Source organism: Enoplosus armatus, chromosome 14, assembly GCF_043641665.1.
Source record: "Enoplosus armatus isolate fEnoArm2 chromosome 14, fEnoArm2.hap1, whole genome shotgun sequence".
Classification (NCBI taxonomy): Eukaryota; Metazoa; Chordata; class Actinopteri; order Centrarchiformes; family Enoplosidae; genus Enoplosus; species Enoplosus armatus.
The window spans coordinates 12239298-12262759 of NC_092193.1; the positions used below are offsets into that span (position 1 = coordinate 12239298).

General features: G+C 42.8%; 2 protein-coding genes across 4 annotated transcripts; both read left to right on the forward strand.

Moving 5' to 3' along the window:
* The first annotated feature begins 1098 nt into the window (after nt 1–1098).
* On the forward strand, nt 1099–15732 carry gigyf2 (GRB10 interacting GYF protein 2). Of its 3 annotated transcripts, none has more exons than XM_070918285.1 (29): nt 1099–1165; nt 3458–3509; nt 3698–3854; nt 4037–4132; nt 4329–4437; nt 5393–5498; nt 5659–5699; nt 5785–5820; nt 6023–6199; nt 6637–6839; nt 6950–7085; nt 7524–7769; nt 7880–8052; nt 8386–8542; nt 8650–8816; nt 9453–9547; nt 9884–10012; nt 10158–10288; nt 10408–10511; nt 10850–10990; nt 11098–11256; nt 11349–11600; nt 11684–11806; nt 11998–12270; nt 12761–12960; nt 13082–13233; nt 13340–13551; nt 14613–14754; nt 14861–15732. In XM_070918285.1, exons 2-29 carry the CDS (start codon nt 3472–3474, stop codon nt 14926–14928), a joined length of 4023 nt encoding a protein of 1340 aa, XP_070774386.1. In that variant the 5' UTR covers nt 1099–1165; nt 3458–3471; the 3' UTR covers nt 14929–15732. The 3 variants fall into 3 exon arrangements, with proteins under 3 accessions (XP_070774386.1, XP_070774387.1, XP_070774388.1); XM_070918286.1 differs by having other exon boundaries at nt 10411–10511; XM_070918287.1 differs by having other exon boundaries at nt 6023–6124.
* A 2133-nt stretch (nt 15733–17865) lies between these two features.
* Nucleotides 17866–22494, forward strand: snorc (secondary ossification center associated regulator of chondrocyte maturation). The gene is made up of 3 exons (XM_070919702.1): nt 17866–17941; nt 22094–22261; nt 22385–22494. Exons 1-3 carry the CDS (start codon nt 17866–17868, stop codon nt 22492–22494), a joined length of 354 nt encoding a protein of 117 aa, XP_070775803.1.
* The last annotated feature ends 968 nt before the right edge of the window (nt 22495–23462 follow it).

The following is a 23462-nucleotide window of genomic DNA, read 5'->3' on the forward strand; positions in this document are numbered from 1 at the left end:
CTATTAGTAAACTGGTATGTCTATACTATGAATAGCTGTCATCACAAACTTACCAACTAAATAGATATATAACTACAGTGAGTGAAATGTCCTAGCTACAGTTGGAAAAGGTCAACTCACATGAAGAACATTGTTCAAGGTTTTTAAAGGCAGACTTTAAAGTTAATTACCTACATATTCTCCAACAAGACAAAATAAATTAATAGAGGGGATCTGGATCTTTATATACCTATTATATTGCTAACTTAGAAGTTTGTCAATATTAACTCTAATATATGTAATAGGTTTGTCAATATTAACGCTAGCTCTAATTATTAGTTAGCTAGCTTGTTACGTTGGCTAGTTAGAGACTTGTAACTTAGTAAGCAGTAAACATAGCGTAATGTTTTTAACTGTATTATTATCTAGCGTTAAGTGAAACTGAAAATGGTCATTAGCTATTCGCAAAATCACATACCAAGGTCTTGCTCCATAGCATTGGGGTAAGGCAAGACCTGTGGCCACTTGCTGTGACTGCGCCCATTAGCGGGCTACATTTGGCTGGCTGTGTGTTGATACTGGTTAGCGCTAGCTGCATTAGCCGTTAGCCTGCAAGTTCAGCAGTCAGCCGTCACGTCAGCACAAATGTACATTCATTGTATTGTGTAAAGATGTGATGGTGGTAACAAATTAACGCAGTAATAGCTAAAAGAAAATGTATACGGTAATGATTACGAATAATTACACATTTATTATTTTGTGGAGAACTATATAAATACTTATGTCACATTCAGAGGATGTATATGAGAAGTTTACATTATAGTGTATTGGGATGGTGGCACATAAGGGCCGTGCCATGTCCCTGAATTACTTAAAATGTGTAAAAATAAAGTAATACCCGCTCTATTGAAACATAATTTCATGTGACATGGGTGATGTGTCTGAATGTACTGTGCACCGCAGGAGCATATAACACGAGAGTGATAAATACAGTGGTGATATTCATCTCGTTGTTTGTGAATACGTATGTTACTAGTCAGCAAATCTTTCTACGGCATACGGGTTTTATGTGGTGTCATGTGACCCATACTCAGCCATCTTGTGGAAAACGAAGAGAGAGAGAGAGAGAGCCCTGAGAGAGCCACACAACTCGCATACAAACCTTGTGCTGTCAGAACAAGCAGAGGTAAGACAGCCAAAGTTTAATACACTAGCAAGGAAAATCGTACATTTAAGTGAAATACCTTGTCAGAGAGGCATATTCTGGCGAGCTGGGGTGCTTAGGACTGTTGTTAAACCACCATGTTTACTTGGCCTTGCAGCACCGGCCTCCAGTGTCTCTGTGTGCATGTCCGGGCCGTGTGGAGTGCGGGACGGTTTGACAAGGAAATTTTGTTGTGGATCTAGGCTGCTCCAAGGCCGCGTGTGGCTAGTTAGCCAACCTGTTAGCGTGCTAGCTACAAGTGTTGAGAATAGGGATTAACTTATGCCAGAGCAGTGTTACATTTGTTATATAGAGTATATGATAAGGCGCCGTCTCCTATGGTAAACTAAGTAAGTGTCAATACATATGTAAATAGGTATATCTTCACGTATGACATGCATACATTAGCTACGTTGGGATAAAACGCTGCTAGCTAGCTAGCGTTAGTTGGCCAACTGCAGCTAGCTAACTCGCAAGCATAACCAACGTTGGCTATCGTCTTGCTGCCTAGCGAAAATACCCTGGTGTGCCACCAGCATGTAGCAAGTGGCACTTAAACAAGCTACAACTCTTCCACCACATTTCAACATAACTAACTATATCTCTACTGTCAACCATTAGCTGGTAGGAAATGTGTTGTCTAATGTCAGTTACTACAGCTGACGTCCTGCGATTAGCTCGATTATCAATGTTAGTTGTCTATTTAACTGGTTAGCTTGCTACGTTAACGTTAGCTAACGTAATGGTAACCGAGGATGGTTTCCACTTAACCTTCCCGAGGGACCATCACGGCTCGTGAGCATTGTAAGCCAACTTTTAACATTGTTCAGAAACGTTACTAACGTTAGCTTCAGATTGATCGATAACAACAGGATGGGTCGCTCTGACGTTAGGTAGTATAGTTAGCTGTGTATTGTCTGCTTTCATGTTAGATTAGCCTTAATGTTACACAGTGGACTCTTTACACACGGTAACTATTAAGACAACTTTGCAAGAACAAAATGGTCAGTTATTTTTTCCGCTGATTTAAGCCGCTTCCCTCAATCCAAGTAGGACATAATCAAACTGATAAAAGTTGTGTTGTGAAAAGATAGGGCAGTTGGGAGCTTTTAAATCATAACAAACAAGTCATAACGTTATGTAAACTCAGGCAGTTGTTCGATTTATACTTTATATTAACAAAGCTGCAGGATAATTGCAACAAATGTCAATAACTTCAGTTGACTTGCTGTGCTTAGCGCTTTAACTACCAACTTACACGTGGCTTAACCTGGTTTCCATATGGTCAGTGCTATTGTGAGTCTACTGTCGCCTTTTGTGTCCGATATTTGAGGAAGCCTCGCTACGTAATTAATCTTTGCTTTCAAGCCTAAGTGAAAGGGAGAGTCTTGGCAGTGGAGACACTCACGTCAACAAACAACTGTCCTTGTTGGTAAAACTGTATTAATTTTGTCGTTTATTTGCTGAAGTAAAGGCAACCTCCGTTGTCAATTACAGGTGTCTGACATACCCTCCTTGCAGGCCGGGAGACTTCCTAAAATAGCTTTAGCAGATTGAAATTGTACACGGCTTGTGAGCTAGTGGGATGGGCTATATATCCTGAGGAGTTGCAATACATTAAAGGGGGTGACAAAAAAAGTCTTTTTTCCAAATAGTTTTGAGCAGAATTATCCTGTGGTAAATTACTTGCCTCACTGAAATAAAACATTTATTACTAAGTACAAGTTAGGTAACAATGTTTGTCTAGGTAAAAAAGGATTTTCCATTTTGGGATGGAAAAATGATTGGATTTTAGTTATCCTGATGTCACCATATAGTAATTGATAATGAATCAGTGTACTAAACCCCAGTATGTATAGACAGGTGCTGATCCTCAAAAGCAAACATCTGGGAGCAGAACAGCACTGGAATTAAATTGTTTGTTCATGCACCATATAGTAATTGCAATAGCTTAATCTCAATTTGCCTAGTCAAAACATACACAAAACTGTTTATGAAGAGTTGCAATTAATACAGCTAGCTGTTACATCCTTAGTATATGTTCAACTGAAATCGCAGACCCCTAAACTATTAGTAATTGTTTAAGCAAAACAGATTACACAAGAAAATGTAAGATTTTTCTTTTCTGTGCAAGTTGGAGGGAAAAAAAACTACAACACACTGGTGATGCGTACATTTGTCTTCTTGCATTTGTTTTTCAATGGTAGTACTGTTATACCATAATGGTATATACTGAGTGGTACTAATCATTTTTATCCCTTTTCATATTTATAGAACTTCAAGGAAGAATGGCCGAAACCCAGACACTTAACTTTGGACCAGAATGGTAAATGACCTGGCATGAATTCAAGATTAATCTGAGGGAAATGACTTGTGGGTTGTGAAACTGGTTTTCTGTTGTGGCCCAGTGCAGCTCCATACATGTTCAGACATGCCAATTGCCACCTCAGCTTTAATGTTGTCTTCCCTTCCTCTGTCCACTCTGCGTTTACTATCCTTTCTCTCTCTCTGCAGGCTCCGTGCCCTGTCTGGAGGGGGTGGCAGCGGTGGTGGTGGAAGCGGCTGTGCGGTTGCCTCTCCACCCCTCTCACCGGCATTGCCAAAGTATAAACTTGCAGACTATCGTTACGGAAGAGAAGAAATGTTAGCACTTTATATAAAGGATAACAAGGTTGGTAGGCCTCCGTCTGCATCTTAGCTGTTGATGCAGGCTTGCAGTCAACATGATTTGCATACAAATGATGTTCCTGCCGATATTAGATTTACACCTTCCTTATTTGGTGTGTTATAACACATTCTTTCAAATGCTTATGCATTTTAACAGTGAAGCTTGTGATTGTTTCTCTCCTGTAGATCCCTATAGACCTACTCGATAAGGAGTTCCTGCCCATATTGCAAGAGGAGCCCTTGCCGCCTCTGGCACTCGTGTCTTTTACAGAGGAGGAACAGGTAGGAGTACTTGTTATAATATCAGGTCTCTATCTTGGAGAGAAATGGTTAGTTCAGAAACAGTTTCTGACCAGACCAAAATAAATGTCACATTGGCCTCAGGCCAGTTTGCTACTTATTGTCATGTCATTATACAGAGAGAGCTAAGAGCTTGCTGTTTGCCCCCTTGCTCCCCTCCCCTTGTTTGTATTTGCAGAGAAATTTTTCCATGTCTGTAAACAGTGCAGCTGTACTTCGGCTGACAGGGAGAGGAGGCGGTCCGATAGTAGGGGCACCAAGAGGCCGAAGTACCTCAAGGGGTAGAGGTAAGAATTTAACTAAGCTCATACATGAATCTGTTTCAAGGATAAGTAGCTGCAGGTGGAGTTTATGCTGTGGAAGCACTATGGTGGATTTATTTGAGCTATTTAGCTATTCTGTCTGTGCAGTTTGAGAAGTCTCAACAACTGGAGATAGTTAAGATGCCACTGAAGAATCCCACCAATTTGGCCACAGCTTGAGATAAGGGGTGTAATATTAGTAGGTGTTGTGCTTACTCAGCATGCTCTTCCCCAGCTCCTTGAATTCATAATTGATGTGTCTGAAACATGGAAAACCCTGTTTGAAATCAAAATGCTAGTAGCACACACACACACACACACACACACACACACTCACACCTATATACATCCTCCAGTCAGTTAAAGCTGTATAATGTGTTTAGAGTGCTTACGTTACTGCTGAGCCATCTATATTGAAGGTTGTTTGAGAAGTAATTTCATATAGAGTTATATTATAAACAGGAAGTAGTCATAGGTACAGAAATCAGATGTTGACAATAGTGCACAATATTATTGTTTGTCGACTGACAGACACTAAGAGTATGAGTGGATATTGTCTGTGAATCATGGAGAGGACAGATGAATTAAAAACCACAAGAACTGGTTTATTGTACATCTTCTGGATGAAAAAGGAAAGGGAAAGTACAGCATCATGATTCAGCAGATTTGTGTAATGGAGGATGGTAGTTCTAAACAGAATTCATTTATTCACCTGAGCACCCATGACCAATAGCTGCAGAAGATGGGTTTGAATTTTCTTATCGTGTGTTGTGGAAAATCTCAGATGTTTTGTGCACCCCTCTGCTGATGTTTGAACCACATTTGGTCCTTTGATCACAATATTAAATAACCTACCTACTGCTTAGCAGTTGCACACAGTCAATAGTAAGTAGACCTCTCTAGGTCTTATGAGGTCATGTCAACCTGTGGTTGTTTTCAGGCCGGGGAAGAGGAGATGGAGGGTTTTACCAAAGAAGTTTTGATGATGTGGAAGGTTTTGGTCGTGGAGGGAGAGAGATGCATCGCTCCCAAAGCTGGGAAGAAAGGTATTTAAATATCTATTTGTGGTGTCAAGTTTTGTTGTAAAAATCTGCCCTTGTGTTGACCATGTACAGATGTTCAATATGACTTTTTTTACCAGACAGCAATTAAACATATTTTTGTTTTGTTAACTTTACAAAATCTGTGGTTTTGTTTTCTCACCAGGGGAGATAGAAGGTTTGAAAAGCCAGGTCGAAAAGACCCAGGTTAGTGTTGCTCAAATCATCAATAAATGATGTACTCATTTGCAAATTCACTGGCTTATCTACTTGTTGTTCTCTGTCAACCTAGCTGATGTTGCTCCAGGACATTTTCCAATGAATCACAGTAAGTTTACCTTTTGTACAAGTTTAATAATTGACCTATATTAAGTTCAGATTTCTTCAGTTGGTGTAAATGACACATATTACACTTTTGTTAATTGATTGACAGCATTAAGTGAGTTTGCTATTCTGGCTTTAATGTTAATTACCAACAAAATGATGATTGCTTCGCCTTTAACCATGCCCCTACCCACTACTCTTTGCAGTCCGAGGCAACTATGAGGATGCTGGGACAGGCCTACCAAGGAAGCACGACTTCACACGTTCAGAGAGTGAGAACTGGCGTTCTTCTCGTGATGATCAGAATGGTGAGGATGATGAGGGGGGCTGGCGCCTGGCGGGTACTCGACGGGACAGTGACCGGTGGTGCCCCCCGAGCCCAGGTGGGCACTGTACTGACCACATTACCAATACATTTATCTTTGATAAATGTATTTGTGGAGTTCTGCCTGGTTTGTATGGCCTGTTTCAGAATAAGGTATATTTGTTGTTGTTGCCGGTTGTGTGGTCTGTTATTTCATTGTAGCACACATGAATATATATTATTTACCAAACAACCTGCTTGAATTAAGGAGTATTTTCCAGCTCCACTTTTTCTTTCTGGGTAGTGGCTGATTTGTCAGCGACAGACAGCATCAGCCTGTGCTTTTGAACTGCTCACGCTCAGAAATCACGTTGTAATTTTGTGTTGTATGTGGATGCATTTTGTCAGTAGTGCTACTGGTGGCCAAAAGGTTTGCTGTCCATCTTAGTGACGCTAAGGTCAGTCATGAGATTAAGATTGGATGTACAGTGCTAACTATTTTCCCATTTTCCCCAGACGGGCCTCGGTCAGCAGGGTGGCCAGATCAGCGTCGCCGTTTCCCATTTGATGCAAGAGAAGACGAGCGCGGCTACAGGAGGCCACGGTCAGGCAGTGGCAGCCTGGAGGACGAGAGGGACAGCCTGCCAGAGTGGTGTCTGGAGGACGCAGACGAGGAGGCGGGCACCTTCGACTCATCAGGGGCCTTTCTGTCACTCAAGGTAAGACGAGACCTCTGAAGAGTTTTGAATAAATCATAAATTACAAAGACTTTTAAATTAAGTATTGCTTCTATGTATTTTGCTGTAATTGTGTTTTGTTGTGCATTCAGAAAGCCTCCAAGGAGCCGATCCTGGAGGAGGCAGAGCTCGACTTCAGACCCTTGGAAGAGTGTGAAGAAGGCCTGGAGGAGGAGGACAGTCAGCCCAAGGAGACCAAAGAAATGGAAACAGAGGCCGAACGAAAAGGTCAGTCACTTCAATAGTTTCAGTGCTGATTCTTTTAAAAATGCATTTTTATTATATTTTATTGTTGTTTACGTTCATAGCTTATTTTGTCTTAAAAATGATTTCTACCTTATTTTCCTTAGCTTCTTTCTACATTGTGGTCAGAATTGTAATTTAAGTTTATTGTCACTTTTTGTGTCTTTGTCATCAAGGACACAAAAAGGCACAATAGATTGTTTGGTAGATGGTGGCTGCTTTGTCCACCAACTACCAAGATTAAAATAGGAATTTACTGGCAGCAGTTTCAAAGCAATTAAAGCCACGTGATGTGAGAATGACCAAAGAAAAGAAAAATGGCTGTGATGTGGAGGAGGAACTCTCATGTTCATTGTTAATTACTGCAACATTATAGTTATATTGGATTCCATCTCATGTCTTTACCATTATTTTTATTTTTAGAGTTTGCAAGAGTGTCAGAGGAGGGTCCACCTGTTGCTTCACCTGTTGCTCCCCCAGTATCAGAGCCCCAGGCTCCTGCCCAGCCCCCGAGCCAGCCCAGCAGAACAGAAGAGTCTGAAAGGCCAGCTGAACGGCAGCCGCCCCTGGAGCTCCCACCAGAGCCCTGCAAAGTTCCCCTGCACATCCCCATGTCGAACAGCATGCTGGAGTCCCTACCCATATCCCACATTTCTACCACCCGTGCAGGTGGGATTTGGGTCTTCAATCACAGTCAAAATAGGACTTTTTTGCTAGTTGGTTCTACCCACCTGGAAAACCTCCTAATATCTGCATTTTCCTCGTACTGTTCTATGCAGAAGTGTCTGCTCCATCACCCACCGTCCAGCTACCGCAGCAAAAGCCCATGGAGGTTCCTGTGGTGATGAATAATCCTTTGCCCTTCCCTTCAAGTATACTGGCACCTATTGGCAGGCCCACCACTGTGCCACACGACACAGATGAAGATGAGGGGCTGAAACACTTTGAGCAGGTGAGTTAGTAGCCTTTTAACATGAACTGCAATTCCACTAACAGTTGTAAGATATCTTTGACTGATTTTAGGGATCTCTTAAAATCTTGTGAATATTATGACATCAGAGATATGACTACCCTTTAATTGAACCCTTTGTAAATGATTAATAGTTCATGTCCATAAAAGAAGTTGTCACACAATTTCTGTCCATCAAAACCCCAACAACTAATTAGTTGACTAATCAGATAAGAGGAGGCAGCCCTGTTGTGTTAGTTGTATTGCTTTAAAGGGGATTATGGGTAATGTTTTTTAAATTGCTCTCTCTGTGCCTTGGCTCCCATCTTTCCCCAGGAGGCAGAAAAGATGGTAGCATACCTACAGGATGGTGTGCTGGATGATGACAGACTTCCAGCAAAGACTTCAGAGAAGCCCAAACCTGCAGGCCTGCCGCTCACCCATGAGGCTGCTCTCAAGTGGTTCTACAAAGACCCCCAAGGGGAGATACAGGGTGAGATGGGAAGAGGTTTTATGTGCTGAAAATGTTGCACTTTTATTTTCCAAACGGCTCCAGTATTGTCCCTGAATCTCCTATGCTCTGTTTTTGTGCTTGCTCAGGTCCGTTCAGTAACCATGAAATGGCTGAGTGGTTCCAGGCTGGTTACTTCACAATGTCTCTCTTAGTCAAAAGAGGGTGTGACGAAGTATTTCAAGCGCTTGGAGAGATCATGAAGATATGGGGGAGGGTACCTTTCACTCCAGGCCCTGCACCTCCACCTCTACAGGTATGTGTTTGTTAGATGTGGCCTGTTTTATTCCTTATGTCTGGCAGTACTAGCCATGTCCTGTAGGTGGTGTGATGTTCCACTCTTTCTACCAGTTAGATGTGTTAAGGGAATCCTTCATATATCAGTTATTAAAGTGTTTCAAGACCCTTTGTGGAGATTTTTCAATTAGCCTTTAGGTTTTTTCCTCTTCCCTGTAAATCATCATCGAAATCTTGTGAAAATGTGTTTTTCTATCTTAATATTAAATTGCCAGGCTTCGAGAAAGTCTGACCTGAAGCAACTATGAACTCCATTTACATTTAGTCGCTTCATGCGTCTTTGGCGGATTGGATAGCTATCCCATCTCAAAAAAAACTAAGTATGAATCCAGGAAGCTTTCAAGACTGATTGAAATCCGCATTCTAGCCAGATGTTGAAAAGGTGCAAATGCATCCATCTTTCCAAGACTAATACGTAATCTCCTCCCATAGTTTAACTACTGTATGTCAATAAGCAGCTTTTTTGCTAAGCTGCCATAACGAGTCCCCTTCTTTGCTTGACATTTATCCTGAGTGAAATTGTTGAAAAGTTAACGACCTTTTGCTTGTTTGACTGCAACAATTTATTCATACTGTGTCGTCTTATGTAATGCAGGGGGATGGTGATCAAGAGAGGTTGAAGAGGCAGCAAGAGCTCACTGCTCTCAACCTTTACCAGTTACAGCAGCTCCAATATCAATACCTCCTCAGGTACGCAGGGCTCAGATCTGACACTTTTATTTATTTGCAGTTGCAGCACAATTGTTCATGTGTCATGATAAAAATACACACATCCACACATTTATAAATTGCCTCATTTAATACAGCAATAGGTTACACAGTTAATCTATACCTCACAATCAAAATTACCCTCCACCGCACCTCATAAAATTGTCACAAGAAATATGCATCCAACATTAAACCACATTAATGCATATAGGAAACAAACCTCTAACATGCATTGTACATATCCATCCACTGACATTCATGTACATTTTTACTAATGTCTCCAGTTTTTCTCTCATCCATTTGTCTTCTACTGTTTAGGCAGCAGTATGCCCAGGCCCTGGCCCAGCAGAAAGCTGCAGCTCTTAGCTCCGCTCCTCTTCAACAGCAGCAGCAACACCAACAGCAGATCAACCTGCTTCTACAGCAATACCAGGCTCTCAAGACAAGGTTGATAATACACCCACTGTTGCACAATCATGTCTTTATCACCGTACTTTTAGATACTGTACTCATGCTTCAGTGTGTAGAAATCTTGCATTGATATCGAGGGGGCATGGCATTTATTAATGATTATGTTCTTATGGTTTTGTAGAACGTCTGAGAGCCTCCTACCTCCTGTTACCCGGTCCCTGTCTGTACCAGACTCTGGTTCTGTGTGGGAAATGCAGAACCCGTCCTCTCAGGCCTCTTGCACGCCAAACCTCCAACAAGCTGCCCCAAGCAGTGAGTTTCTCTCATAAATATTCTGTAGTGTTGGTTTCTTTTTGAATCCCATGATGGCACCCGAAAAAGTGTATATCTTGTTACAGCAGCTGTAATGCATCATATTCTATCATTCTCAGCAGCGTGGGATGGCAGCAGCGTCTGGGATTTACCTATAGACTCCATGGCACAGGCTCCAACCATTGAGCAGATGCAACAGTTAGAGAAGTCAAAGTCTGCGAAGGTAAACAGTTGTTCTGTTCACTTTTATGTTTTGTTGTCAGTGTAAAAGGGTTCTGAGAGAGTCTGTTTGAAATTCTCATTTAAAGTCGAGGCCTCTAATTGACATAAGATGCTGCTGTTTTTCGAAGGCTGAAATGTAGCTTCTTGCTGCACTGTCGGGTTAAAATCCGCAGTAGAAAGTCAACAGATTTGTAAGATGAAATTGATTGCATTCAAATAATCTTCAAAGCCTAAATGGGTGAATCTATCCTATAAATATAGGATTAGTCAGAAATATGCTCTACTATCACATCTCTGCAGATAATACCATGAGTGTATTTTTATTTTCTCATCCAACAGTTGGAGCTAGAGAGACGTGAGGCAGAAATGAGAGCCAAAAGGGAAGAAGAGGAGAGGAAACGGCTGGAGGAGGCCCTGAGAGCTCGACAGGAGGAGGAACGCAAACGCTTGGAGGAAGAAGAGCTGGCACGGCAAAAACAGGTCAAGTATTTGAAAAATATCCATCTGAAGCCATTTAAACTACAGTTTCCTTGTGAGTCACTTTTCTGGACTGGCGTTGAGACTGATTCTGTGTTGTAAAACTTTAGGAGGAGGCATTAAGACGGCAACGAGAGCAAGAAGAGGCACAACGCAGGCAAAAAGAGGAAGAGGAGAGACTGGCACAGGAGGAAGCTCTTCGTAGATTAGAGGAGAGACGGAGGGAAGAGGAGGAGAGAAAGAAACTGGAGGAGTTCCTTCGAAAACAGGTAAGCTTATAAAAAAAAACGTCATATGCTTTACCTTTCTTTCTGGACTTGTGAAACGGCTCCCTAAATTGCAGTGTTTTCTACCTCATCAGGAAGAGGAGCGCAGAAAGCAGGAGGAACTTGAAGCGTTGAGGAGGCGTGAGGAGGAGAAGCGAGCGGAGGAAGAGGCAGCAGCTGCTGCAGCGGCAGCTGCTCTGGCCCAACAACAGGAGGAGGAGCAGAAGAGGAGAGAGCAGGAGGCCCAAAGACAGCAGGAGCTGCAGAGACAGAGGCAGCAGCAACAAGAGGCCCTCAGGAGACTTCAGCAACAACAACAGCAGCAGCAACAGCTTGCACAAATGAAGGTAACGGCACAGAGGATTAGTCAGCAAAAAGAGACGGTACAAAATGTATTTAAAGTTGACAAACACCTCGTCCTGCTCCTCAGCTTCCATCCTCTTCAAAGTGGGGCCAGCAGTCGACCAACTCTATAAACCAGACTCAGAACGCCCTGTCACTGGCCAAGATCCAGAAACTGGAAGAGGAGAGAGAACGGCAGGCGCGGGAGGAGGTAAGGCAGCAAGCAGCTGTCCTCCTTTTTTCAAGTATGCCTGGTTGTGTTTGGTGTCTCTGTCACCGGCAATGTTGTAGTACCTCTCGAGTTAAAAGTAACGTTTTTTTGACAAATTCTCGTCGTTTAACCAAATGCCATTTTTGCGAACACTAATTCATGTCCTCCTTCTTCCCTCCTCACCCCCACAGCATCGACGTCAGCAACAAGAGCTCCTGAAGCTACAGCAGCAGCAGGCCTTGCAACAGGCTCAGCAGCCCCAGGCTAAGCTGTCTGGTTGGGGTAGTGTGCCCAAACAGCCAGTTATGACTAAATCCTTATTGGAGATTCAAAGGGAAGAAGCCCAGCAGATGAAACAGCGGAAGGATCATCATCAGCAGCAGCAGCAGCAGCAGCAGCAGCAGCAGCAGCAGCCACAACAACACCCAATTGTCACCCAACAGATCCGCCCTCAAACCAGAACTGTACGTGGCCTATATGATACTGCGTTCAAAGCTCAATTACTCTGGGCAGTTTGGAATTGGCTGCTTGAGGATATGACTGTCTCTGAACAGGCGCACTTCATAAATCTTTTAGAATTTTAAATGATCATGTAAAATGTCAATAAGATGATTTGAAACGATTAGTAGATCAATCAATTAGTCGACCGGCAATTATTGTCGTCATTGATCGTCATTTCTTTAACACAAATGCAAAACATTTCCTAGTTGCAGCTTTTAAGTTAGGAGGCTTTTTTTATGCTTTTCTGTGTATTATGTGATAGAAAACTGAATATTGTTGCTTTTGAACTATTAGTTGGACAACATAAACCAATTGTAAACTTCACTTTGAGCTTCAGAAAGTTGTGATGGGTGTTTTTCACCACAGGCAGATTAATCGGTAATGAAATGAATTGTGACTTGCAGCTCTTGAAACAAGTGTTTTGTCAGTAACAGTATCTCACTCTCATCACAGACGTCTCTGAGTAACTCAGTGTGGGGGTCTGTGAACACCAGCACCTGCACGAATTGGGGCTCAGACAGTATCTGGGGTGACACCCACAACTCGAACATGGGCTTCTGGGATGAGGCAGTGAAAGAGGCTGTGCAGCAACCACCTCCCCAACCCAAGAAAGCCAGCATGCAGAAGAACAACAAAGGCAACGCCAACCTCAGGTATTTATTCAGAATGCCAAAATAGAAAAACCTCTGACTTGCCCTATGAAGAATATGAGTAATACACAGATCTTGATGACGTCTTTTTCTCTTTCTCCTGCATTTGTATGTACATGTACAGTAACTCTGTGAGTGGGCGGGTCAATAAGAAGGTAGAAGAGGAGGAGAAGCTGCTAAAGTTGTTTCAAGGGGTCAGTAAGAGCCAGCAGGACACCTTCATGCAATGGTGTGAGCAAACCCTGCACACCCTCAACACAGCCAACAATCTGGATGGTAAGACGTTAAAAATATGCTTTGCAAAGGCACTCCACCTACAGCTATTGATGGACCATTTCTGGAAGCCAAACTCACAAATATTCTCCATCGGTCTCCCTGCCAGTTCCAACGTTTGCATCCTTCCTGAAAGAAGTGGACTCTCCGTACGAGGTGCACGACTACGTGAGGGCCTATCTGGGGGACACTCCCGAGGCCAAGGACTTTGCCAAGCAGTTCCTGGAACGTCGTGCCAAACAGAACGCTAACCAACAGAAACAGGCACCACAGAACCAACAGCAAGCCCTCAAGCAGCAGCAGCAGCAGCAGCAGCAGCAGGTGAGCGAGACTGAAGTGGCACCAGCAAGTTAAAGGCTCAGCATATGGGTACTATATCTTTTGGTCTCATTTTGCCTCGCAAAGCCACACAAGAGAGACATCTGTCCCTTTCGCTCCCCAAAAATAGTTTTTGCTCTGAGTTATTTCTGCCTGGCATGTTCAGACCAGTCAGAGCAAGTTATCTTACATAGCCAATGCCGTCATACTCCATGACAACTACTGTTTACATGTCTTGTGTAAATCTCTCCCGCGTCACCCCTTTTGGATCAGCCCCAAAAGATGTCATCGCGCTGCTTATTCCTGGTTTCCCAGTAGGAATGAAGACCTAATCTGTCCATGTGGTCCTCTTGCTAGTTAAAACTACATATCCTATACTTTTAAAGTGCTAACATAGCTTTTTCTCAAAATTGAAGTCAGGAGTCCGTTAGGGTTGATTATGATGATATACAGTCAGTGGCCACTTTATTAGGTACACTTGTGCTCCTGCTCGTTAATGCAAATATCCAATAAGCCAATTATGTGGCAGCAAGACATTCAGTTGTTGTACAAACCAAACATCAGAATGGGGAAGAAATGTGATCTAAGTGAGTCTGAGTTTGGCTGTTAAGTGATTGTTGGTGGTCTGAGTATCTCAGTAACTGTTGATCTCCTAGGATTTTTACACACAGTCTCACAGTAAATGGTGCAGATAACAAAATAAATACAGTGAGCGGCATTTCTTTGGGCAAATGTGATTGAGGCGTCTGTAACTCGAATAACCAGGTGTTACAACAGTGCTTGTGCATTCAAAGATGCTCGTCTGCAAACACATGGGACATTGAAGTGGATGGGTTCCACTCCTGTCAGCTAACAACAGGAAACTGAGGCTACAGTGTGCGCAGGCTTTCCAAAACTGGACAGTAGAAGATGATGTCATGATGATTTTAATTGGTATTGCTAATGAAATGAAAATGTAATCAGACCACATTAAGTCTGACTTTGCTGTCCTCATAGACCAGAACTTAAGCTTTTTCTCCAACAGTTGAATCAGCCTGTTAAATCCACATTTCTCTCTTGGCCAGGATTCTGTATGGGGTGGAACAGGATCTTCGTCGCTCTACCAGTCCAACCATACGAGTGGCCAGCAGCAGCGCTTTGAGACCGTCACCTCAGGGAAGAAGAAAAAGAAGCAGAAGATGGTCCGTGCAGACCCCAGCCTTCTAGGTGAGAGCAAACACCCATCTGCTAAATCTGAAAAATCTGTAATGATGCCTCTCTGCTTTTTATATCTCATCTGCTAATTGGATGTTGTTGTTTTTTTCTTTTTCAGGTTTTTCTGTGAATGCGTCATCTGAGAGATTGAATATGGGAGAGATTGAGACTTTGGAGGACTTTTAAGGGACTGCAGCCAAGCAAACCCCACTGACTGTATCCAATTTGAACAGCAGCTGTTTTACCCGAACCCCTGCCGCTGCCCCGGACTGCTTCCACAACTTTCCCCTTTATTTTCAGTTTCCCATTAATCAGACGTTCTCTGGTAATCCCTCATAAATCCCTCAAATTGTGATCTCTGAGGCAGGGTGTGTTTTCCTGTTGCTTACGGACCTATAATCTGATGAAAACCCTTGAGAGAAATGGACTGGAGCAAACTGGCCAATGAAACATCCGACCAGCCAAAAGAGCAATCACCAAATGAACTCAAATATCTGGAGAAAGTCTGCAGAGGCGTCTGTTGGGCATCATCTGCTCGGCCCCGAATCACGTCCTGTTGTAGAAATTCACAGTGACAACAAATTTCAAAATTGGCCTCTATTGTATGGGATTTTTTTAAGTGTGGATATATGGATTGGGTGGTTGGGGTATTATGGGAAAGCTTAGAGAGATTATATCCATTGTTTTTGTTTTATTTATTGAAAGTTTCCCCCTCACACTTTAACACCCTCCCTTCCCTTCCCCCTCCCTGTCTCCTGCTGGGTGTTCATGGATAATGACGGCAAAGTAGAGCCCAAGGATTCGTGCCCACTTATGTCCTGTTTTAAGGACATGTTCAAAAGTTCCAAGTAGTTATCTATTTCTTGTAAAATACTAGGCTGTTTAAAGAATAAACTTTCAATTCTGCATCTGTATTATAATATATGAAAATGATCTGCTGGAGTCATACTTTTTTTATTGCGGTATGAAATAATAAAACAGTCTGATGTGTGGGCTGTTCACAACCTGTGTCTGAAGTATTCAGAAAAAACACCTGCAGTATTCATTTCGATTCACATGCATTCACTCGGTCACGCTACGATAAATGGCATTTTACAGAGATCCTGTTAAGAGCTGGAAATGTATAAATGAACATTAATCATTGCCAGGTGTTAAAGAGAACATGAGTGAAGCCAGGCATCTGCATTCACAGTGTTAAAGAACATTTTACATCCCTCTCAGCGTGAGAATTTAGTTTCGAAATTGAAAATGAGTAATCGTATCACATGCCTTTTTCCTGCTACTTATTTTCTGACTGTTTTCTCCCAATTTTATCTAGACAGTTTGTGCCAAGCAAGCAAAATGCATTTTTCTCTCAGGAGATGAGACTGATACTGAAATCTGAAACGAAACATTAAGTTTTGACGATGTGTGATTTCTCGAAAATCACAACCCTGGCCACCTTTAAGGAAGTAAAAGCTCCTCTCACCACTCGGTCGTAGAGCACATGTAACATTCAATTAGTCATGGTTTTTAAATCCATAAAGAGGAAATGAAACCTGCCTATTCCTTTTAATGAAAAGCAATAGCATATGTCCAAGCACACACACAGATCGTCATCATACATACATACAAACCTTCACTGCCGATACTGAATGTGTTAAAAGGACAAAAACTAGATTTGGCCAGCATTTCTTCAGTCATAATGTCCTTTAAACTCTTCTTTTCTCAAGCTAATTGCTCTTCAGCTGACACAACACTCTTGACTTGATTCTCAGATAAAGTATTGTACTTTTTAAGTACACTTTTAGGGTACTTTATTTGAATACATTCATTTTCTGTGATTTTATACTTTATTTAATATTGTACCTTTTACTCAACTACTTTTATGTGACAGCTATGTTTGACCTACAAAACTTAGGATCAGCTCCGGTTTCACTTCAACCCGCTACAACATTAGAGAGGACCCCACTGATTTGTGTCAGTTTACTCAAGATGGAGAGTGACGCAAAACAGATGAATGTCTTCTGTGGCTCAGGAGGAGCTTTTTAAGTCTGAGAATATAAACCTGATGATGTGGGTCTGCAGAATAGGAATGTTTAATGAATGAAATGTTGGTTGCATTGTGGCCTGGTTCCAGACCTCTGAATAACCACCCACGTCAGATTTGTAAAGCGGTTTATGTAGGTCTGACGTCGTGCCCATTTTGATTCTCGGTTATTGACCAACAATTGACCAATCAGACCTCAGCAGGCAGAACTAAGAATGGGGACGTCATCTTCCTACATAGCTAGCTACCAGGCTATATCTATGAAAAATAGCAACAGAAAGATGGCGACCAGTGTGGGTGAGACTGAAAATGATGTCGGTGGGACGGATACAGACAAAAAAATGAAACGAAATTAAACATAATGGCAATTCAGTCTATCAGGTCAGTTGCATTATGGGAAATGTAGGACCCAACGTTCATGACCTAAAGTCAGGATACCTCAACTCGATTTTGACCGTTCTTTTTCTAATCTGTCTCTCTTGAGTCCCTCAACTTTTTGGAAGTCTAATACTAAATGGCCGGAGTACCCCTTTAAAATTCTGCTCAGGTATTATACATCATTCCGTATAATGACTACTTTTACTTCTGAAACTTTACATTTTGCAGCTAACAATTCTGTACTTCTACTACTTGTGTAATTAATTATTTTTACACTAGAGATATTGGTACTTTTAGATCCCAATATTTCCTCCTCCGCTGCCATCTTTAAATTTAGATTTTGAAAATTATTTCTTTGCTTTCCTTTAGGAGTAAAGGCGTGAAATGTCCAGCAGGGACCTTCGTGATGCGACCTGGCCAAGGTCAGCAGCTACCGACTGTTTACCCCTCACACCCAGGCTATGTGGCCGGAGGAGTTTGGAGTGGGTGTTCCCTGCGATGATGTGCTCACAAAGTCCACACTGTCCAGACAGTCCTGTGCACACCTAGTCCCACCCCTTCTCTCACCTCCTCAGTTGCCTACCTCTCCCCCTCCTGCGCTCCCCTGTACTCTTCTCCCGCTCCTCTCCCGGGGTCAGCTACTCGTTTGAAGTTATTGCTCAAGGAGTTTTTTGGAGACGCTTCGCTCTGTCTGACGCTCATCCTTCACAGCCACCATGGTTCACAGCAGCAGCATCTGCAGATTCCTCCTCCTGGTGCTTCTAGGCCTCATGGTAGCCTTTGTACACACAGGTAAACCTCCTTTTGAGTGTGATTGATATTTTTTATTTTATTCCTGTGGTTGGGTGACAAGTAACCTCGTCTATGTGTGCTGCAGCTAATCATGGTAGAAGTATTCCAGGAAACAGAATATAAAGCATGCCAAACCACGGTCTGATTTATGGAAAACTTCTGGCTGTCACCCTTGAAATGAAAGGTGTGATGTGAGGAAAATTGCTTTTTTAACAAATATGATGACAGCTAATTGTATCAAGAAGTCGATGGCATCTTGTTATACAAAAATGTGTTACTTTCTTTTATTTTAGAAAAGGTAGATTTAAGTTTTATATTCTAAACACTTATTATAGTTGCTTATCTTGCTGTATGAGATTCACTGGCTGATGTTTTACTCCTCTGTAGGTATCAAATCAAAGATGTGTGTGTACGTGTCAATTTTGCCCTCTTTTCCACACACACACACACACACACACACACACACACACACTCACACATTCACAGGCCTGTATGTGTGAGTCTGCAGCCTGATGTAAATGATGCAGTTGTTGAGAGCTGTGAAAGCTGCTCTTTGACAAACAGGATGACTCAGTTGCTTTCATGATGCCTGATGTTCATATGAAACTGAATACCTGCTGCACTCTGACTCGAGCCATAAAGCTTAAGTGATTTTCTGTGTAGTATGAGTAATTTGAGGGAGTGAAAAAGACGCCCACAGGTTTGGAGTGTATTTCATGCAAGTGGAGAGATTTTGGAGGTAGCACTTCTTCATCTGTTAACATTTTTTGTGATGTAGGAAGCGTTTACACCCGACACCAACTGGTTCTCAGCATGAGTGCTATTTAAAACCTTTCTTTCACTTTCACTTACTTCTGTCTGTATTTCTCTGTTCCTCTTTGTGTCATCTCTCAAATCAACTTGAAAAAAAGGCATAGCGGAGCAGCTCTCGGGCCCGGAGGTCACAGTAGAGGTCAAGGGGGCAATGGGAAGCAAGTCCACAATGTCGTCCCTGTCCTGTGAAAAAAGAAAAAGCGTAGCTGTGAACTGTCACCTTTTACAGGGGACACAAAACCTACTGTGATAGAAAGAAAGACTCTGTGTCAGGGTTTCTCACATTGAGGTGCTATGACTTGCCTACACCTTTCTAAAAATATCTCTTCTTGCTTCGGACTGCACCATTTTTAATGCCTCGCGACACTAAGGAAATTTCGCTTTCACGTTTATGGAGAGTTTAAACACAGCCAAGAGAAATGTTATTAAGGACAACTGCGTGTTCGGCTGTACAGTTAGTCGCCACTCTGTCTTATCTGTCTGTTGTGAGTGATGTGGTTGTCACGTACAGTGTGTAATGTTTTCAAATAGTGCCACCAGTCTTGACCACAACACCAACCCAGTGACTGAACCAGCGTGACTTGCAGCCCTGACGGTTGACTCAGCATGAGAAACTAGCCGAAACGTGTCAAATAGGAAGCTTAAGCAACCCAGTGTGATGATTACTCACACTCTCTCCTTGATCTTCCTCAGAAGGGCTGATATGATGAAGTGTGCGAGACTCAGAGCCTTGTGCTTCAACACAGAGAAAGGTTCATCACTAGGTTTGTAACTGGACATGGAGACCAATTCTAGCAACCTAACCTCATTCCTCCTCTCGTTTCAGAATAAAATCCCAAACATATTGGTCATTCGTCAAATATTTTACTCTGGAAAATGCGGCCACCACCTGTGGAAGTTAAAGAGGGTGAAGCAAGGACGACACCACCGATGTCATGTTTGGGTTGCGTCAGTCGCAGTTTCGATGCTTGGCTAGGTTGCTTTTCACACACACCTGTCTGCGTGCTGTGTCATCTCTCTGGCTGGTGTGAAATCCTGACCGAAGAGGCCTGAGGTACCAACAAATGGCCTTCTGTGTCTTTAGTGTCTGAAATCAGTCTTCCCTACAGTCTGCCAAGCGTTTATGAGTCTGGACTTGTGTATAGAGAAGGAGGGTTTGTGATTGACATGTGGAGTCATGTCTTTAAAAAGTGTGACTTAGTGCAGTGATTCACAACCAGGGGTACTTGGTACCAGACGGCACATACAGGTACTTGGCATGGCCATGTCCCTTTTTGGGGGATAGAAAACTCCCATAGATGACGTGTTTGGATTACAATTTTGACAAGTTTGTATGCATTAATTTCGTGTTCAACAAAACTTTTTTTATAGACATGTTTAATAGTTATTTTGTTTGAGGATTCACGATACCTTAATAAATAAAGGGTTAGTCTTCAGCCTTCCCCATCCAAGCGGATCAATGATCCAACACAGTGGCCAGACATTGCTTATCTGGACATCTATACATATTTGAACACCCTTTGTAAGGCTAAGTGTTGTTTGTAAATAACCAACCTGTTAATAGCCAACTGTTTGAGTTGAGGCTAGCCCGATATTTAGTTGGAGTCAAGTCTGATGCTGCTACACTGTACGACTGTAAATTGGATAAACAAGTGAAATAGTTAGCTGAAAGTAAAGGATGAGCAGTAATAGTTCTGATAAACTGATAAAAGTAATCGATAAACAGTTAAGTTGGAGCATGACTTATAGCATCGAGGGAGGGGTACTTGAGCTAATTTCATGGGACTGTGGGGGTACATCAGACAACAGAGTTTGGGACCCACGGACCTCTGTAGCTGTCGGCTGAGAATGATTATGTTTTTTCTAGAGGCTTCAGTTATGTTAATTCCATTAAACAAGAAATTTCAAGCTCGAGTAAACCCCTCCCCGTGGAAACAAACACCAACGGAAAACATCATGTTATTATTTTTTGCCTTCTTTTTAAATCAAGCTGTCCAAAAGGCACGGCCTTTTACACACAGGGACTATTTAATAAACAAGTTTGTTTGACATCCAGTGCCCAGCCGGTGCCTGGTTTGGGCCTGGCCGGTTGTTACCGGTTGCAGCCCGGCCGCCCTCCGTGACCGCACAAGCTGCCTTTTGTGCCCTCAGCTGAAGGCCTCATTGATGGCTGAGCTGGCCAGAGGCCCGGGCCTCCAAAACCTCCAGCCAGCTACAGGACAGGAAGCTGCACACGACTCAGAGTCAACACAGCAGCATCAAAATACTCACATCAGCAGTGCATATCAGAATTTTGAAGATACCGCAGCTACCATGCTGACGTCAAACACTGAGATTATAAGATATGCACTAGTTTCTTAGGAATTGTGTCATGTATTAATCTCTAGAGAGAGAATCATAGACAGCAGAGAAAACAGGGTGAAGGAGTTTGCTGAGGGCGTCAGAGGCTACCAGGTAAATATGTAGCGTTAAATAAACTGTATAGTGTAAATATGTTTGGATTACGGTTTTGTTGGTATGCAGAGAGTTGAGGATAGGATAAGTGAGTCAGTGAGTGGGTGGGCTTGTGTGTGAAGAGTTTGTTTTTTCAGGGGAGATGAATAACATACCAACCCCCCCCCCCCCCCCCCCCCCCCCGTAATTGAAAGCTGTTCAATTACCATCAAGACAGCAGCAAGCCACAATCACAGACTCATTTTGGTGGCTTATCTTTAAATTGAGCATGTCCAGAGGCTAGGCTCTAAAAAAGTTGTGTCAGGAAACAGAAATGTGGCCATGAAAGAGACTGGCATCTGTAGAGGTGTGAAAAGTCTCAGGGTAACTTCATGCTCAGATGGGATGGAAAGAGAACAGAGGATTGATCGGCAGAAGACAAGAAAGCAGAGAGTTGTACACAACCTGAGCTTCATGCACTAGTTTGCAAATCACCGTCTATTCTACACGCTGTTAAAATATCTACTTCTCCACTGAATTTACCAAACGTTGGCTGAAGGAGGTTTGTAGACAATAGACAAGCTTGGGCAAAAGAGAAACATGTCGAGAGGCTACCTGTAGCTCAAATGGACAAAATGTTCATCCTCTACAAAGACATCCTTATGCTCAGGCCCGAGCCGTTGACCCAGTGAGACAGAGAGAGGCTGTTGGAGTCATTACAGACGGGGCCATGTATACAGCTCTGCATCCCCAAGGCCTCAGCGTCCAGAGAAAAGTCAAACAGAGCCATTAGCAAAGCTGCGCGCCTCGTCAGAGAAATTACTGCCTTAAGAAAACACGCAGTAAGCCAATACTGCACAGCAGGCCATCTTTGTCAGTACAGTGACTTTTTTTCTTGGTCTGCAGAGACAGTTGCAGACCCCGCCTCAACAACCAGGGACAACCAGGACACCATGTCTGGAGAGCCACCCAGTGACATCACCACCAAAGACCCTTTCCAGGACATGACGGAGCAGCCCTTCACCTTCGACTACGAGGACACCACACACTCCCAGGCCATAGACGAGGAGGAAGGTGAGACTGACACTTGATCTATCATTTAAAACTTGTGTCACTCTTAGATATTGAAATGATTCAAACTGCATCTCTTTCTGTGTGTGTGTGTGTGTGTGTGTGTGTGTGTGTGTGTGTGTGCAGGGGTGCTGGGGCCAGGGGCCATCACAGCCATCGTTATAGCAGTCTTCCTGGGAGCGTCTGTCCTCCTCGCCCTCATCGTCATCACATTGAGGAAGTTCACGGCCTCCTAGAGTGAATACATCCCATCTTGTGTGTGTGTGTGTGTGTGTGTGTGTGTGTGTGTGTGTGTGTGTGTGTGTGCGTGTGTGGGTGTGTGTGCGCGTGTGTGTTTGTACGCCATGAGTGTTTGTGTGTCAGCGTTTTTCTCTTTTGCCTCTCAGCTCAATCTCTGAACTCTTAACTCGCTCCTTGTCTATCTTTTGCTTTGCTGTAGATGCTTAACAATTGTGGCAGGTCCCTTGACTGACTATTTACAGATTTACTTCCTGTAAACACGCTCTTAAATGTTGCTCAACGTGTCCACTTGTTACTGAAGGTTTAATGTTAGAAACTGGCTGGCTCTTCCAGTGGAAATCATAGCATGTCCATTTTCCTTCTTTCTTTTTCAAGGTCTTACATGCACACTCTGACGGATTTTTAATGTTTGAGGGCTGTTTGTTTTCTGAGTTTTTCTCTTGTTTGATGTGAAGTATCCTGCATGTGTGTGTGTGTGTGTGTGTGTGTGTGTGTGTGTGTGTGCTTTTGTTAGTCCATGTCTTACTTGTTGCCTTCAATAAGAAAGAGATTTGAGATTTATGTGCGTACACATCAGGTTTGTATTAGTCTTTCACAATGATTTGACCTTATGCCAAAATAATTTCTAAAATATTCCCTTGGTGTCACCCGTGTACACGTTTTGAAGTTTGTATTGCGCCATTTACAAACATTTGTGGAGTCAAAATAAGAAGAAAACATTTTTGAAAAGGCTTCTTCGATGAATGTAAACAGGGTAGTTGGGCTGTTTGTTTTACCTGCAGAGCAAATATAAAGTGTTAGAGCGTGGATGAATGTGTGTTTGTAGTTTTGTTGTTGTTTTATTTGCGGGGGGGGGGGGGGGGGGGGGTTATTTTAGTAAAATGATTTTGTTTTTTTCTATACGCCTCAGAGTCCTCAGCCAGCCGGATGTTGCCATGGTAATGTCACTGCCCAAGTATTTTGT

Coding starts and splice junctions, on each gene's coding strand:
- gigyf2 (XM_070918285.1), top strand. CDS start 3,472: ATGGCCGAAACCCAGACACTTAACTTTGGACCAGAATG. Junction 5,499..5,658: donor TCCCAAAGCTGGGAAGAAAG/GTATTTAAATAT, acceptor TTTTCTCACCAG/GGGAGATAGAAGGTTTGAAA. Junction 11,257..11,348: donor AGGAGTTCCTTCGAAAACAG/GTAAGCTTATAA, acceptor CTACCTCATCAG/GAAGAGGAGCGCAGAAAGCA.
- snorc (XM_070919702.1), top strand. CDS start 17,866: ATGGTTCACAGCAGCAGCATCTGCAGATTCCTCCTCCTGGTGCTTCTA. Junction 17,942..22,093: donor GGTAGCCTTTGTACACACAG/GTAAACCTCCTT, acceptor CTTGGTCTGCAG/AGACAGTTGCAGACCCCGCC. Junction 22,262..22,384: donor GGCCATAGACGAGGAGGAAG/GTGAGACTGACA, acceptor GTGTGTGTGCAG/GGGTGCTGGGGCCAGGGGCC.